General features: G+C 28.8%; 8 protein-coding genes across 8 annotated transcripts; 3 read left to right on the top strand and 5 right to left on the bottom strand.

Annotated features, from left to right (window-relative positions):
- Positions 1-70: 70 nt before the first annotated feature.
- On the bottom strand, positions 71-4,220 carry PPL_12646 (uncharacterized protein; the record flags this gene model as incomplete). The annotated part of the gene is made up of 11 exons (XM_020583372.1): positions 71-437; positions 499-589; positions 747-908; positions 1,020-1,351; positions 1,406-1,529; positions 1,617-1,846; positions 2,008-2,113; positions 2,428-2,500; positions 2,928-3,034; positions 3,108-3,785; positions 3,878-4,220. Coding segments are annotated over 11 exons (2,613 nt in total), but the record flags the coding sequence as incomplete, so codon positions are not given.
- A 67-nt stretch (positions 4,221-4,287) lies between these two features.
- PPL_12645 (uncharacterized protein) lies at positions 4,288-6,536 on the top strand (the record flags this gene model as incomplete). The annotated part of the gene is made up of 3 exons (XM_020583371.1): positions 4,288-4,522; positions 4,745-4,918; positions 5,296-6,536. 3 exons carry the CDS (start codon positions 4,288-4,290, stop codon positions 6,534-6,536), a joined length of 1,650 nt encoding a protein of 549 aa, XP_020429558.1.
- A 550-nt stretch (positions 6,537-7,086) lies between these two features.
- On the top strand, positions 7,087-8,794 carry PPL_12644 (uncharacterized protein; the record flags this gene model as incomplete). Its single annotated transcript, XM_020583370.1, has 3 exons — positions 7,087-7,154; positions 7,293-8,445; positions 8,786-8,794. 3 exons carry the CDS (start codon positions 7,087-7,089, stop codon positions 8,792-8,794), a joined length of 1,230 nt encoding a protein of 409 aa, XP_020429557.1.
- A 310-nt stretch (positions 8,795-9,104) lies between these two features.
- Positions 9,105-9,521, bottom strand: PPL_12643 (uncharacterized protein; the record flags this gene model as incomplete). Its single annotated transcript, XM_020583369.1, has 2 exons — positions 9,105-9,235; positions 9,398-9,521. The coding sequence occupies 2 exons, from the start codon at positions 9,519-9,521 to the stop codon at positions 9,105-9,107; spliced, it is 255 nt and encodes an 84-aa protein (XP_020429556.1).
- Positions 9,522-9,709: 188 nt separating this feature from the next.
- On the bottom strand, positions 9,710-11,785 carry PPL_12642 (uncharacterized protein; the record flags this gene model as incomplete). The annotated part of the gene is made up of 1 exon (XM_020583368.1): positions 9,710-11,785. The coding sequence occupies one exon, from the start codon at positions 11,783-11,785 to the stop codon at positions 9,710-9,712; it is 2,076 nt and encodes a 691-aa protein (XP_020429555.1).
- A 117-nt stretch (positions 11,786-11,902) lies between these two features.
- Positions 11,903-13,025, top strand: PPL_12641 (uncharacterized protein; the record flags this gene model as incomplete). Its single annotated transcript, XM_020583367.1, has 2 exons — positions 11,903-12,151; positions 12,213-13,025. The coding sequence occupies 2 exons, from the start codon at positions 11,903-11,905 to the stop codon at positions 13,023-13,025; spliced, it is 1,062 nt and encodes a 353-aa protein (XP_020429554.1).
- A 54-nt stretch (positions 13,026-13,079) lies between these two features.
- PPL_12640 (primase-helicase family protein) lies at positions 13,080-14,753 on the bottom strand (the record flags this gene model as incomplete). Its single annotated transcript, XM_020583366.1, has 1 exon — positions 13,080-14,753. The coding sequence occupies one exon, from the start codon at positions 14,751-14,753 to the stop codon at positions 13,080-13,082; it is 1,674 nt and encodes a 557-aa protein (XP_020429553.1).
- Positions 14,754-14,867: 114 nt separating this feature from the next.
- Positions 14,868-15,014, bottom strand: PPL_12639 (uncharacterized protein; the record flags this gene model as incomplete). Its single annotated transcript, XM_020583365.1, has 1 exon — positions 14,868-15,014. One exon carries the CDS (start codon positions 15,012-15,014, stop codon positions 14,868-14,870), a length of 147 nt encoding a protein of 48 aa, XP_020429552.1.
- Between the last annotated feature and the right edge of the window lie 888 nt (positions 15,015-15,902).

Raw genomic sequence — 15,902 nt, 5'->3', positions numbered from 1 at the left:
AAAAAAAAAAGTTTTTTTAAAAAACCTTCAAATTTGAAAATGCAAATGTTAATAAAATATGATTACATACATCTATTTCTTTCCAAAAGGCTTCAGCAGCAGTCTTGAGAATCTTATTGGTTTTCCATTCCTCTCCAATGTCCAAGAGCCGACCATACACAGGTAAACTGCAAGACAGATTAACATCAGCTCCTTGTAATGCCAAAGTAATAAAATCCACACCATCCAAGAATTTATTGATTTGTTTGATGATATCCCATTCATCGGTAGTGAGATGGATATCATGTTTCGTAATCTTATATTTAATGTCGTAATCAACTGCATCTTTGATCCTGATGAATCTACTAGTCATCTGAAAAGCAGATGACCAACGGATTGGGTTCAATACTTTTGGCTTTAACCTGTCCTTCTTTTCAGTTTTTAGAATTTCGAAAATTCTAAAATTTTAAAATTTTTTATTAATTATGTAAAAAAAAAAATTATAATTGTGTTTCTTACCCAAAAAAAGCATCTGTTTGGTTACTGGAGTTTCTTAAATTTGAACCATAGGAGTGAATTTTATCGAAAAGATATTTCGTTGATTTATCTCCTATAAATGCTTTTATTGCTGAAAAAGAAGGGTTAATAAATTCAATGATGTATAGGAACAAATTGTTTGTTTAAAACAAAATATTAATATTTTAATATTTTTTTTATTTTTATACAACTTGAATAGCTAATGTATTATTTTTATTATATTCACTTACCTAAATTAATCACATGGTTTAAACATAAAATATGTCCACCCTGGAATCCTTTGTAATCATTGGAAGGATCTTGGTTTTTGACAATGTTCTCCACTGTAGTGTGGTTGTTCGAGCAGTTGTCAGAAGTGGTGCACATTATCTTTTTGGAGATATCAAACTTTTCTATAACATCAAAAAAAAGTTTTGATAGAGTTATACCTGAATCATGTTAATAAAATAATATTTGATTGAATTAATAAATTGTAAATTAAAAATTCATTTTACAATACCTACCTGTTTTATCGCTTTTTAGGCTCTCCATTCCTAACAAACACTTTCTAGCTTTAAATTGACTATCGATCCAATGACCAGTTACACCCAAAAAAGAGATATCCTTGACACTCCAGATATCGAAACAGAAACTGATTTTGGAATCCATAGTCTTGAAATACTCTCTGAGTTGTACAACTTGATCATCATATCTTTTTATTATTCTATTTTTAATAGTATCTCCACCAACTAAATTGAACTCTGGTCTTAACGATGAAATAAAATTTTTAAATCTCTCATCCTCTGTTAAGTTGAAGGGAAGATTTTTTTTGATTACTAAATCTATTAATAATTCCCTATTTTAATATAGTTAATAATTGAATATTCAATTTAAGATCATATATACATACTCTGATACACCTTGACTAAAAGGTTTTGATATAGCAAGTGCAAGTGTTTCTGCTTTTTTCCTTTTTTGTTCTGCGACATACGACCAATCTATTTCACTTTCTTTGTGGCAAGATAATCTCACATCTATAAAAAAATTATAGAGAAAGAAATATAATAGGACAATCAGATCACTTGAAATTGTTATTATTTTGTTAAATTTAAAAATCTTACTCTCAAGATGTGCCCATCCTAAACCACTAGACACTGATTTTTTGTCTACCTTATCGTATTTAAAAGTAAATACTTGACAGTATTTACACTTCATTTTAATTAAATTCTTATCATTCGAATCTATAAATTTAAAAAAGTGTTCATAAATAGAACTATTATATTTATTGGATCTTTTTTTTATTTCTTTATCAGATGAACTATAAGGGTGATATTTTTCACTCATTTTATAACTATTATAAAATTAATTATTATTAATAAATTCTAAAACTCTAACACTGAATCAATCAAAAATTTATAATTGTAATAAATGTGAAATCAAAAAATAAATTTAAAAAAAATTCATAAATATTGTTAAATATTTGATAAATATTTTTCAAAATCTTGAATTTACCTCCCCATCGCACATATACCAAATTTATGATCAAAGTTAGTGTTTGAAAACATATTATTCAAATAGTTACAAGAGTTAAATAATAAATCAAATAATATCAGTAATACTATTGAAATTAAAAAATTTATACTACATTTCACATGTGAATATGTATGTCATATATCATATATAGTTTATAAAACGTTTTTTGATTTTAATCACTTGACTTTATGTATTTTTTGGTGTATTAGCAATTTAAATACTATACACCGACTACTATATAGTCTCACAGACTGTGATATAACTATTTTATTATATATGTAATTAGTCAATGACTGTATGACATATAGTATGACATATGTAGTTTGAAATTTCTACACACTGGTATGTTTTTCAAATAGATTAAGTTAACCAATTAAATTCCGTACAAGTACAACGCACCACGAATCAATTCAACTCCTAAACATTCATTTAATATCTTGATCCTTTTATAATGGTATAAACAGTCAATGAACTATATGTATATGAAAAAAAAATAATTTGTTTTATTTGTATTTTTCAAAAAAATCATACAAATATGAATATATACATATGTATTTTTGTATGTCAAAGTGAAAAATGTGTTAATTAGTGTTATTATAAAATTAAATAATTCAATTCAATTATATCGTACTTCAATTCATTCACATAGTGTTGTTATATTAACATTTAATAATAATTTTATTGATATAACCGATCGAGGTTTAGAAAATTATTTAATTTATAGATCTATAAATTTAATAAAGTTTATATTTATTTAATATTTATATTAAAATATATTTGATATATATTTATAATAAATATTAAATATTCAAATTTAATATTTGAGTTGAGTATTTATTTATTATATTTAGGAGTATTGCTCCTTGAGAACCTAGTGCATTTGCTACTGTTGAAATTACTTTTTTATCTTTTAACCATTGATTTCCTTTTTTAATCCAATCAAGGAAACCATCTCCTTGTTGTGTTCGTCTAGTTCTTTTTGGTGGCATTTTTAGAATGTGTATATCTTTGAAAAATATAAAATAAATAAAAATTTAATTATTCTTCTTTAAAGGATAGGTCTTCATTAAAATTTTTACCCAATTTAATATCATTTCTATCATAGAAAAAGAAATTAAATGGTTCTTTGGTTGAATATTTATAAGCAGTTATCCATTTTTTATATCCAATATATGAAGGGTTTTCATCATATATAGTTTCAAGAACATCTTCAGGTATATTTCTAAATAATAAAATATAATCTAAATTTCCTTTTCGAATATCTGAATGAGTATCTTTCCAATTTTGAGAACTAATTATTACTTTCATCCTAAAATGTCTATGGATTTTCATTAATTGTGGGATCATTTTATTTTTTAATTCATTTGATAAATCATCAAATATTATGATATATTCCGGATATTCATATTTCTTTTTTATATCTTCATCTTCTTCATCTTCATCTTTTAATCTATTGATTAAAGTTTTTAATCTGTTTTTATTCTCATCATCAAAAATTGAAGTAAAAACTATATTTGAAATGTTTTTTTTATTTAATCTTTCAATTATTGTAATCCAATTATCATCTTTATAAGCGGTAGCACAAAATATAAATACTTTGGTATCAATATCAGCACATTCTTCCAATATTTTATTTATAACACTTGTTTTTCCAGATTTCTTTGGAGCACAAATAAAGATATTTGCAGAATTTAAAGAAAAAAGATCATCTCCTAAAACTGGTAATTTATTTTTAGAACCACTATTTAATGGTTTTACTATTATATTATTTTTTTTATAAACATACATTTAATAAAGAAAAACAAATTTTATTTATTTAATAAATTATTTCTATAATGTACTACAGTACTAAAGTCTTCACAATTATTATCGGTTTTAATAAATCTTCTTTTTGGAGCTGATTCATTTTGGGTTTTTTTATTTGAGAAAATAAAATTTGATATTTCATCTAATTTTTCTAAAATATGGTTATTCTTTTCTTTATACTTTTCTATTTTTTTTTGTTTTTTTTCTAAAACAAGCATATCTGGGATGTTGGTATTCACAACTACTTTATCGGGAATAGGTTTCTCAATATTTTTCTCATCAACTGGTAAATCGTCATCCAAATACATTATTGTATCTTTTTTTTGAGCTTTTGCAGCTCTAGCTTTTTCTAAATTTTTAGAAGAACTTATTGATCTTTTGTCCATCATTAGAATATTACTATTTATATAAATATAATAAATAAAAATTTTAATAATAAATTATACTATTAAAATGAATTTCAATAACAAAACTTTATTTTACATTGATTCTGCAGATAGAACAAATGGTAGTAGTTCTAATTTTCAATATCATTTAGAAGATTTAGGTTTCATTTCCACCATGAACTATGATAGAGTTGTAATAACACAAGCAACCATTCCGAAATCTTTTTACACAATAAGAAAGAATCTAAATTCTTTTACATTAAAAGAAAGAAATAAAGAAGTTTTAATATCAATCCCGATAGGTAATTATTCAAGAACATCTCTACAGGAAACCCTTTTTCAATTACTAAATCAACTATCTCCCAATGGATATAAATACACCATAAATTGGCCTACATCAAAACAACCAAACGACGGAAAGTTTGTTTTTACCTGTAATGGAGAAGGAAATATATCATTTAATTTTAAAAATCAAATGTATCGTCATCTAGGTTTTAATAAAGACTCAAGCAATTTATTTATAGGTGGAATTTTAAAATCATTAAATGTTATTAATCTTCAAGGAGATAATGTTCTTTATATTCATAGCGATATTTGTACCAATGGAAATGATGACATATTGCAAGAAATTTATGCATCAAGTGGCATTCCTGATTACTCATATATCTATTGGAAGAATACAGATGTTCAATCATATTGTAAAAAATTAAAATCAAATAAACAAAATTATTTTAATTTTTATTTAACCGATGGAGATGATAATATAGTAGATTTAAATGGAGTTGATCTTAATTTTACTTTGATGATTTTTAAACATGATAATAACTATGATTTACAAAAAGATTTTATACACTATCAGATTCATAAAGAGATTGAGGAAGAAAGAAATAAATAATAATTTTTATTTTATAAATTTATAAATAATATATAATTAAAAAAGAGAACCATTCAAGAAAGACCTAAATGTATTCTGTATCTAATGAAATAAATTATGAACCTGCGGGAGTTTCAGAACCATCTTATAAATACTTAATAATAAATCCACAAGATAGCAGCTCCACTTTTTTAAACACAGGCGGAAATACAACCACTTTTATTCTATCACCCAATACAGCATTTAATCTATCTAGATCATGGTTGCAATTTACCTTGACTATTCCTGCCGGAGGAAATAATTTATCGCCCTATTTATTTGCAGACTTTATTTCATTCTTCCAACAAATTACTTTTGGTAATGGAACCCAAGCATTTTGCTCAGACATTAAACAGGCCCATATACAATCAAAGATGACTATGAAAATTAATAGAAAACTTTCAAAAACATTAAGTAGATATTGTGATTTGCAAGTAAATGCTGCTGGTGATAAAATCACTTTTACACCATGCTTTTCATCAAATAAACCAGCTGACCAAAATATAAGATATGATAACTCACATGGTGATAGATCTTATACTGAACCTGCATATTTGATTGCTGCAGACACAAATAACCAACCCACTACGGTAAATGTAAAGATTTATTTTGCTGATATATTTGATTCTATTTTTGCTCTGGACAAAGATCTATGTTTTTCTGAAAATATGTATGTTGTTTTTACTTGGAATCCACTTTCATGTATAGGTTTCTATGCGGGAGATGACCCAACCGAAAATCCTGCTCAATTAAATCAATCCAATATTACTAAATTGGAGATACATTTAGCAAATGAAACCAACAAAAATATCACCAATGATTTACTAGAACAACTTGCATCACCTCAAGGATTACAAATGATAATTCCATATACCCAACCATATAATAAACTTACTAATGGTAGCTCACAATCATGCCAATCCCGTTATAATGCAAGCAATGGTATTACACTTGATAGAATCTATTATAGTATCTTTACTCCAAATAATGCTGCAAACCCTAATCTATCTGTTTATAACAATAATTTGGCCACTAACTTTATTGATTATTTCTCTACATCTCTAAATAATGAACCATTGACTATTTATAATGTATATCCAAATAGATACGATGACTTTGATATGAATAGTAAATTACTTGAGGGTACTACTATACAAACACCAAACATTAATAACTATAATTGGACTTGGGTTCAAGATTTTGGTCAAGGAGTTTCATCTGAAATCTTAGATAACATTTACAAAGGTATTCCGCTTACTGGTAATGATGTACAATTCGATTTTACTTGCAATCTTGTGGCTGGCCATGCTGATAATCTACAACATCAAATTGTTGCGGTAACAAAAAGACGTCTATTTATAACTGATGGAAGCGGAGGAAAACCAAGATTGGCAATAATATAAAGAATCAAGGTTAATTGCAAAAATAAAAAAATAATATTTTTATTTTTTGATATATATCAAAGAAAAGCTGTCATCCACCAAGAACGATAACGATGACAAGAACAATAACTCAAACTAAGATAATTACAGGCTACTTTAGCAGTTATGAAGATGATAAATCATCATTGTCCATACCTATTAACTTTCCTTTTACCCCAGATCAAATAACTTTAATATCCTATGATATATTAGTAAATCTTGAAGATCGGGCTGATACACCTATCGCACAACTTTCTATTCAAACAAATTTGCTAGGAATTGGTTCAATTGTTACATTGCCATGTGTTACAGGAGATGGTGAACAATTTACTGCCGCCAATATATATACAAAACAAAGATATCAAAATCATAGTAATATAAATATAAATGGTACATATGACTTTAATCTGATAGAAATTGATACAAACAATCAACCGATCAATCCAACTAACTATAGAATGAGATTTTCTTTGGTATTAGAGGGGAAAAAGACAATTTAATTTATTTTAATAATTATTTTTTCTTAAGTAAAATGACAGGTTCTAAAAGGAAACAACGTTTGAGACCTCCAAAATTGTACAAAGATTATAAAAATAGAAGGTATATAAAAAATGGTAAACACAAAAAATACATTGAATCAAAGAAATCCGATAATGAAATAATAAATGAGCTTTATAAACGTGCTTTGCTCACTAGCCGCTTCGAACAAGATCAGATGCCTGATTTTAATCTAATTAGATCGATTAATGATAATAACTTTAGAGAGTTGGTTTTAAGGAAAACAATTGATGATAAAAAAATTGATCAACCCATTTTAGTGGAGATTGATCCTATCATAAAAAAAGAATTGGATGAAATAAAAACATCGATGAACAAAAAATTAAATATTGATAATAATGATAAATTAGAAAAAATACAAACAAGAGCAGAAAAGCAAAAACAAAGAGATGAGATGGCAGCAAACTTAGCATTGACTAATGAGAGATTGGCAAAGATGGAGTTAAATAGTTTAGAAGCTAATCAAAAAGATGATGATGAATGGCGAAGAAAGTTTGAAGTTGCAGAGAGAAAAGCAAGAGAAGCAGAAGAGAATTTTATTATTATTGAAGATTTAATGAAAGTAAATAAAGAAAAGTTTGAGAAACAAATTATAGAAGCGAGACATGAAGTAGAGAAAGAGCAAATAAAAGAACAGATAAATCAATTCATTAATAGAAAAAATATAACTGGTTTGTCGAGCATTCCATTAAATAACCCATTTGAATCATTCCAATATTATACTAAAGATATGAATGATAAACAAAAAGGTAGTGTAACAAAGAAAAATGAAAAAGGATTTGCTCAATTACTCAAATCATTCAGTAATCGACTAACCACTGATAATTTTAATAATATCATGCATATTTATAGTCAATTAGAACGATCAAGAGATTACAACAGACGAAATGATATGTTAAAGGAAATCTATATGAGCTTCCAACCTCAACCAAGGAATGTAGCACTCCCTGTCGATCTTGTTCAACCACCGCAACAACAAGGTGGAATGTCTATATACTATGAACCAGATCTCGAGATACCCATCATCGGCGAAGGTGATAGGAATGATCAAAAGAGGTTAGAAGAAGGTAGTTCTTCTGATGAAAGCGTGATAGACCGTCGCAACGGTTCAGGGTTATATGATTACCAGATTGAAGAGATCATGGCACCTTATAAAGATCGTGGTTTTGTTGGCGTTATCCCAAGCGACATGGTTAGTTCACTTCCCGCAAATAAGAAGATGTCGTTCATAATGAATCTTGATCCATCAGATCAACCAGGTAGTCATTGGGTTGCATGTTATATAGATGGTCGGGATGACCGTATCGCACACCAAGATAAAGATCGGAGCGTAGTAAGTGACAAGACGCTTGAATATTACGACTCATTTGGCGAAGAACCCACTGATGACTTCATGAAACAAATAAATAAACTTATTAAAAAGATTAAACCTGAAACTTATCTTAAATTTAAAGTTAATAAAATTATCGATCAAAGATCAAACTCAACGAATTGCGGTTATCATGCAATCAAGTTTTTAATAAACAGATACAATGGTCATCCATTTAAAGATTGTACAGGGTGGAGTGATATTAGTGTGGAGGAAAAAAAAGCCAATGCAATGAAAACATATTATAAAAAATTTGGTTTTATTTGAAGCGAAACGACGCTTAAATATTTTATTAATTGATTAGAGTGTTTAGCCTTTGTTAAAACAAAGTTACCAAAATGCACCACGAGGAGGTACACTCTTTGCATTTCAAAAAATCCCTTAAGTACTGGATACCACCACAGTACACATGACAAATGATACTCCCGATATGATGACAAATTGATTGGATACAGTGCTTCTGATTTGGACGACAAATATGGGTACTACAGATATGGACGACATATTGACCGGTTTAGACAGCTTAGATTGAAATAGAGACATGACATGGATTGACTTGCCGCAATACGAATATTTTGGCAAAGAACAATTTAGTTTAGTAAAGTTTGCTGAAATGTTATGTTTTAATCTGAGTCCACTTCATAGTTGCTACCAAGATTCAGAGAAGAGATATCCAATTCATCGTGGAGTGGGGCTGGGAGTACTCCCTTGCTATTCTCCAATGAAATCTTATTTTCCAACTGTAAACATTTCGCTTGATAGATATATGGCTTCATCGCGTTGATTTGTACATGGGCATCACACAGAGTTCGTTCCATTAATAACTTTGTTTGCACACCACTTACAAATTTGACAACTGCTTGTTTGATCTTTTTGGGTCCGGCTTTCATCTTCCTGTCATTCATGACTTGCTTACATTTAGAACAATACTTTGAACCTTTGGCAGGTTTTTTAACACAACCTTCGGGTCGTTGGCAAAATACGACTGGAGTCTTACCAACATAAGGTGGGAGAGAGTTGGTTTGAGTGGAGTGTGTCATGTGTGTACTTAAGGGAATAAAATATTTATATATTTTTAGAACAAAAAAAATGGTATGAATTTTTTTTTTAATTTTTTTTCATTTTATAGTGGAATTTTTTTTTAATTTTTTTCATTTTATAGTGGAATTTTTAAGTAGATTTTAGTAGATTCTAGTAGATCTTAGTAGATTTTTGTTTTCGATGATCACTACTTGAATTCTCCCAAAACTTTCTTGAATTTTTCAATGATTACTTTTTCTGTGTAACCCTCATATTTTAGATCGCCTGGTGCAACACCTATTTGAACATCATCAATCGCATGTGATTTACCTTTTGAGTGGGTGTTAAAATTTAATTTTTTAGTTGAATAAAAGCCATCTGTGTGAACTCTTTTAATATAATTATTAACATCATTGGGTTCACATTGTAAGCCATTTATCATAATTTTACTGATCATCGATCTTCCTTTTGCTATTATAAATGGTTTTAATCTTGCGAAAGGGGTTTCATACACATTGTCGGTATATGATAAAATTATTTTATTTGATCGTTCATGTGGTACTATGCTTTCAATCTTTTGATTATTATAGATATAAACAGTACTCTCAATCATATGATAATCATCACCCTCTTCATAGTTATCCACACCTACAAATGATCTACTTTTGTTTGATGATCTATTGATAGAATCTTCTTTCTTAAACATACTATCCATACCTGGATCATAGATTGTTTGTTTTCTTTTTCTCACAAGATAACCCCACAATTGAGCATACATCATTTTATATTCTAATTTAACATCATCATCTGTGGCATTCTTTATCCAATTTAATATTTTTTCAATTAAATTACCAAATATAATATCACAACTAATCTTCGATTGAGGATCCCATTCTAGTACATTTGCATTGTTATCATTTATTATATTTATTTGTAAACCCAATTCTTTTGCTCTAGTAAGATCAATGTGTGTGTAATAATCATTTTGATTGAATTTAAATAGTCGTTCTTGGCCAACCTCTTGATTGATTGATGCATGATAAATACCATATTGATAGAATTTTAAATTATTAAATTCGTCTTGAGATAGTTTTTTGAATGTACCTCTTTTAATTGGAATATGAAATCTGTAATCTTTCATTATGCACGCATACATTGCTTTATAATCATACTTATATAGTGGTCCTTCATAGTGATCTACTGAATATATCATCGCAGACATTGTTGCTTGTTCTATCCAATAGGATTCTTCCGCACTTACATCTTCAATCTCAATATCTTTTGGAAGTGTTTTAAGCAATAAATGAGTTGCTGATTGTCTTACATTACCATACTTATAGTAGTTAACTAAATCTTTAGTTTCTTTTTTAATAATATCAGCAACTCTTATAAATGAGTTGTATTTTTCTTCCATCTCATCAAGAGATTTACACTTGATGAATAAATATGGTGAAGACATTGTTTTACAGGTTTCACTTAAATGAAAGTCAAAATCAAATTTGATGTCATTTTGATTTATATCTTCAAAACAATTAATTTGATATAATTTTCCATCATAGAATGAAACAGTAACATCATCACGGCCGTGATGTCTAAAGTAGGCAACTGGTTTTCTTTCTTTGAACGAAATACCCTTTGCACTCAAACGATTACTTTTGTCAAGAGTGTAATGACCATTGCGGAGGGATAGTCTAATTGTTCTTGATTTTTTTGACTCACCTACATAGGTATGGTCACCTGAAACAATTATTGAAGGTTTTTTTGGTAATAATTCCTCAACCTTGTGTAAAAGATCAATTGGTACAGGATCATTACGTTGTAAACCCAATTCAGCTTTAAATTGTTCAGGTGTAAGTTTGAGATCATCCGCATAGACTTCTTTCAAGCAATCATAAAGGCAGTCATTTAAGGTCGTTCTTCCGCTTTTGGCACCTCCAGCTCTTGTTCTGTCAGGAATTACATAAAAAGTAAACTCTTGAAAACCATCGTCTGGTTCATCGAGCATTCGATCAGATCCTTTTTCATCATTCAAGACATACAAAGATACTCTATTTCCTAATTTTGTAAATTTACTATTTCTCCAATTATCATCAAATCTTAGTGCCAATTGAATTTCACCTCTTTCACCCCTTGCATGCAATCGATTGCTTAGTTCCTGAGCCTTTTGCTCAATTTGTTGTCTGGTAACAGGACCTCCTCTTGATACATATCGATACTGTCTCATTTGCATACCAAATCTTACAAGATTAGTTGGTTGCTCAACTCCTCTTATTCTTCTATTCATTTTTCAGTTGTATGTTGTTATTTAATTAAAATATTATTAATATTAAAGTAGTAGTTTATGACTTGTAACTTTTTATATATATTTATAGTTTTGTAAATCTTTAATACGAATTTTCAAATGGATTTTTATAAAAAGAATTTAAAAAAAAATGATGAGAATGAAGAATTATCAAATTTATTTAAGATACCAAAAAAAGATAATAATAAAACAACACCACATATCTTAGAGTTTAAAGAAAATGATAAACAACAAGCAGATTTATTATTTCTCCCAGTTGACAATGGTTATAAATATGCATTAGTAGTAGTTGATTTAGGTAGTAGATTAACAGATGCAGTAGCACTAAAAGCAAAATCGGCAGAAGCAGTTAAAAGTGAAAAGTGCATTTATTGAAATCTATGAACGTCGCATAATTAGTTTACCAAAGATGATACAAACAGACCCAGGATCAGAGTTCAAAGGAGTAGTAAAGAGATATTTCGATGAGAAAGGTATTTATATTCGTTATGGTCGGCCTGGTAGACATCGCCAACAAGCACTGGTTGAGCAACGTAATAAGATCATAGGTAAGTTACTCTTTATGAGAATGACTGCAGAAGAGTTACTAACAGGTACTAAGTCTATATCATGGGTAGAAGATCTTCCGCTTGTTATTGAAGCTATCAATGAAAGATACAACAGAGATAAAGAAGAAAGAGATAGATTAAAAAAGAAAGTACCAGATAAACCATTAGGTGACGGTCAGGATTTATTAAAGGAAGGTACTATTGTTAGAGTACAATTAGATGAACCTATAGATGTCACTACAGCTACATTAACATCGGCGATTACAAACGAATCAACAACCACCAAATTGGCAGGTAGATTTAGAGCATCAGATATTCGATGGAATCCAAAACCTACAAAGATAGATAGAATATTATTAGAACCAGGAAAGCCACCAATGTACTTTGTAATTTCACCACCATACATACCATATACTCGCAATCAATTACAGATAGTAGAACCAGGCGAAAAAAAACCTCATCCATCAACTATTCGTGGGGAACCAGATGAATACATTGTGGAAAAAATATTATCAAAAAAGAAGATTGGAAATAGATGGTATTATCTGGTTAAATGGCGTGGTTATGATGATCCAAAAGATAACACATGGGAATTGAAAACAAAGTTGATGGAAGATGTACCAGATATTGTTAATCAATATGAACAATTTGACGACTTTGTGTTGAATATTTAGAGACTGAATTTATTTACATTTGATAGCGACAGGTAATTACCTTTCTTTAATTTTTCATTTTCTTTTTTCTAACTCTTCATTTTCTTTTTCTAACATTTTAATTTTTTGTAACTCTCCAAATGATAGATCTTCATAGGTGTCAAATCTGCTAATCATGTTATTAACTTTATAGATTTGAAGCAATTGATCGTGTGTGTAAACAAACCAATTATTCTTTCCGCTAACACCTCCACGACACATCTCTTTGGTTTCAATACCATACTCGCCCAAGATCTTTTTTGTTTGTGGTTTTGTTGGACATGATATTTTCTTATTGGTACAGTATTCCGTAAGTCTATCATAGAATTCCTTTAGTGTCATTTCTAATGCATTCTTTTGCAACACAAAATTTTCTTTTATAAATTGTAGTGGTGGTCGAAGATGATCAGATTTTATATCAGTTTTGGTTTGGGTATCTGGTACACGATTAAATTGTTTAACAAGATCTACATTATCAACACACCACCAATAGAATGCTTCACCAACTGCAGAAGTTAAATGATTTGCTGCCAACCATTCAAAATAGTCTTTATTATTCTTGAAAATATTAGACACATCTAGAATTGCATAACGTCTATCATCATCTTCAATTTTAATTGCTGATGTATTACTGGTGATAATAAATGATAGATGATTATCAATTGTTACCTGGGTTTTAAACTTATCATTAATCACAATATTGCTACCAGTAATCAAATGTTTAATAGAGTTACTTGTTTTATTCCATTCACCTGCAGAACTTGTTGGAAGATCTTCAAGCGATATTAATATCTTTCCCGCTAACGGACCATTAAATGATCCTGGTTGTACGATTGATGGATCTTGTGATTGGAATACAATTGATTCACCAAGAACATGATCACGAATAAAATCAATGATAATTGATTTACCTGTTCCTTGGCCAGATTGTAGGTAGATGGCAAGCTTTGGACGTCTTCCGGCAATTACACTAGTAATCCAATACTTAACGAAATCAAATTGATCTTGATTATCACTACACCATACCTTTCGGATATGATTTAAAATTACGCCAATTGATAGTTTCATACGGGCAGCATACTCTGGTTCATTCATTTTAACATTAAATGAATTTCTATCTGTCCACTTATATCCTGCAAATAGATTAAACATATTTGCGCCATTTTGAGTATAATACAATGGTTTATTTGGATTCATACCGCTAATATAAAACTCATCATCTTCTTCAAAGAACCAATCTGAAGCAGAGAAATAAAATTTGTTATTCTTTAGATCTTTGATTAAATGCTTATCAATAATCTCTTGCTTGGTAAGATAGTTAGAACAATTTTCAGTTGGTGACCACATCATATGTTTTGATCCGTTTTGAAGCTTCATAAAGTGGGTTTTAATATACTTCTTAACTTCTTTAATATCATTCTTGGCTTTTGCAGTGTGAATCATTTCCCTTAATTTAGATCGATCAAATACAGTGTTACATTGGCCAAATAATCCTTGTCGTTCTTGGTCGACCTCCGCTTTCACATTGATACTTTCTAATCTTTCATTAGTATCATTAATTTCATAATTATCAACAATATTATTCCAATCATAGTTCTTTTCAACAATTGTGTGTGTGATCTTTTCCTCCTGTACTGGTATTGGGTTCAAAATTTCTCTATTTTGTTCGATAAAATTTTTGAATAATTCAACAACTTTTTCAGTATCCATTTTTTTTCTTCTATATTATTATATATATTTATATTTTTCTAAATGTTTAATACGAGTTTCCAAACTCGACCAAGGTGACACCTCTTAAAAAAAGAATATTTATCAATTTATTTTTTATGAACTTGATACAAAAAACATTTTTTTAGCCTGCTCTAAAGTTAAATAGTGAACCTTCCCTTCGACCATTTGACCATTTTCATTTTCTACCATTTCAACGAAATGGTATTTTTGTCTTTGTTCTTTTGAGTTAACATTACCCATTTTTTTTATTACTTTTATTTATATAATTATAGTTTTTCAAAAGTTTAATACAATGTTGTTCTTGTCCCACATCTTTTAATGATTATAATTATTTGATATAAAGTTGATAAATAATCTGTGTTGGTCTTCGACCAGTGGCTCCCTCCGCTACGCTCCCCCCACAACGCACTACGTGGCCGTTCTTCTTAATCAGACAAATGATCAAATGATAGATCAAATGAAGAGTATTCTCAAAAAGGGAAACTTTTGTTAATTAAAAAGTTTTCCATACATTTTCCATACCCTAAATTTCGATGGATTTAACGATTCCTCTCTTAATATTCAATAGGTATGGAAAAATTATGGAAAAGTTGAAAAGTTAATAAAAATATAAAAGTTAAAAAGTTACTAAAAAATGTTTTCCATAATTTTTCCATAGTGATAGATAGGTGAAGAGATAATAAGGAATAGTGTTAAAAAAGTAAGATGGAAAACTATGGAAAACTTAAAAAGTTATAAAAGTATCCATTTTTGAGTTACCTGTTAATATTTTGCGAAGCGTAACCGAAGGTAGCAGAGCAACATATAGGGAGCAGAGCGACTATATATGACACACACACACACACACGATATATATATTGATCTTTTTATATATTGAAACAAGATTTCTTATTTGAGGATTAAAAAATTAATAATTTAATTATTTAAAATTAATTTTTAAAAATAACCAAATTTGAAAAAGTTCGAGTACAAAATAGGAAAAAAAAATTCAAATAATGGCTATCCTTTAAGAATGACTCTCATTTAAAAGTTCAGAGACTGAAGAAACTCTTTGAACTCTGTGTTCTCCAAAGTTGAAAATGGAATATTTGACATTACTATATATCTACAACATAAATAGTCTGAGTT

Source organism: Heterostelium album (assembly GCF_000004825.1).
Source record: "Heterostelium album PN500 unplaced genomic scaffold PPL_scaffold10, whole genome shotgun sequence".
Taxonomy (NCBI): Eukaryota; Evosea; class Eumycetozoa; order Acytosteliales; family Acytosteliaceae; genus Heterostelium; species Heterostelium album.
This window is presented reverse-complemented; position numbering and strand designations above follow the sequence as displayed.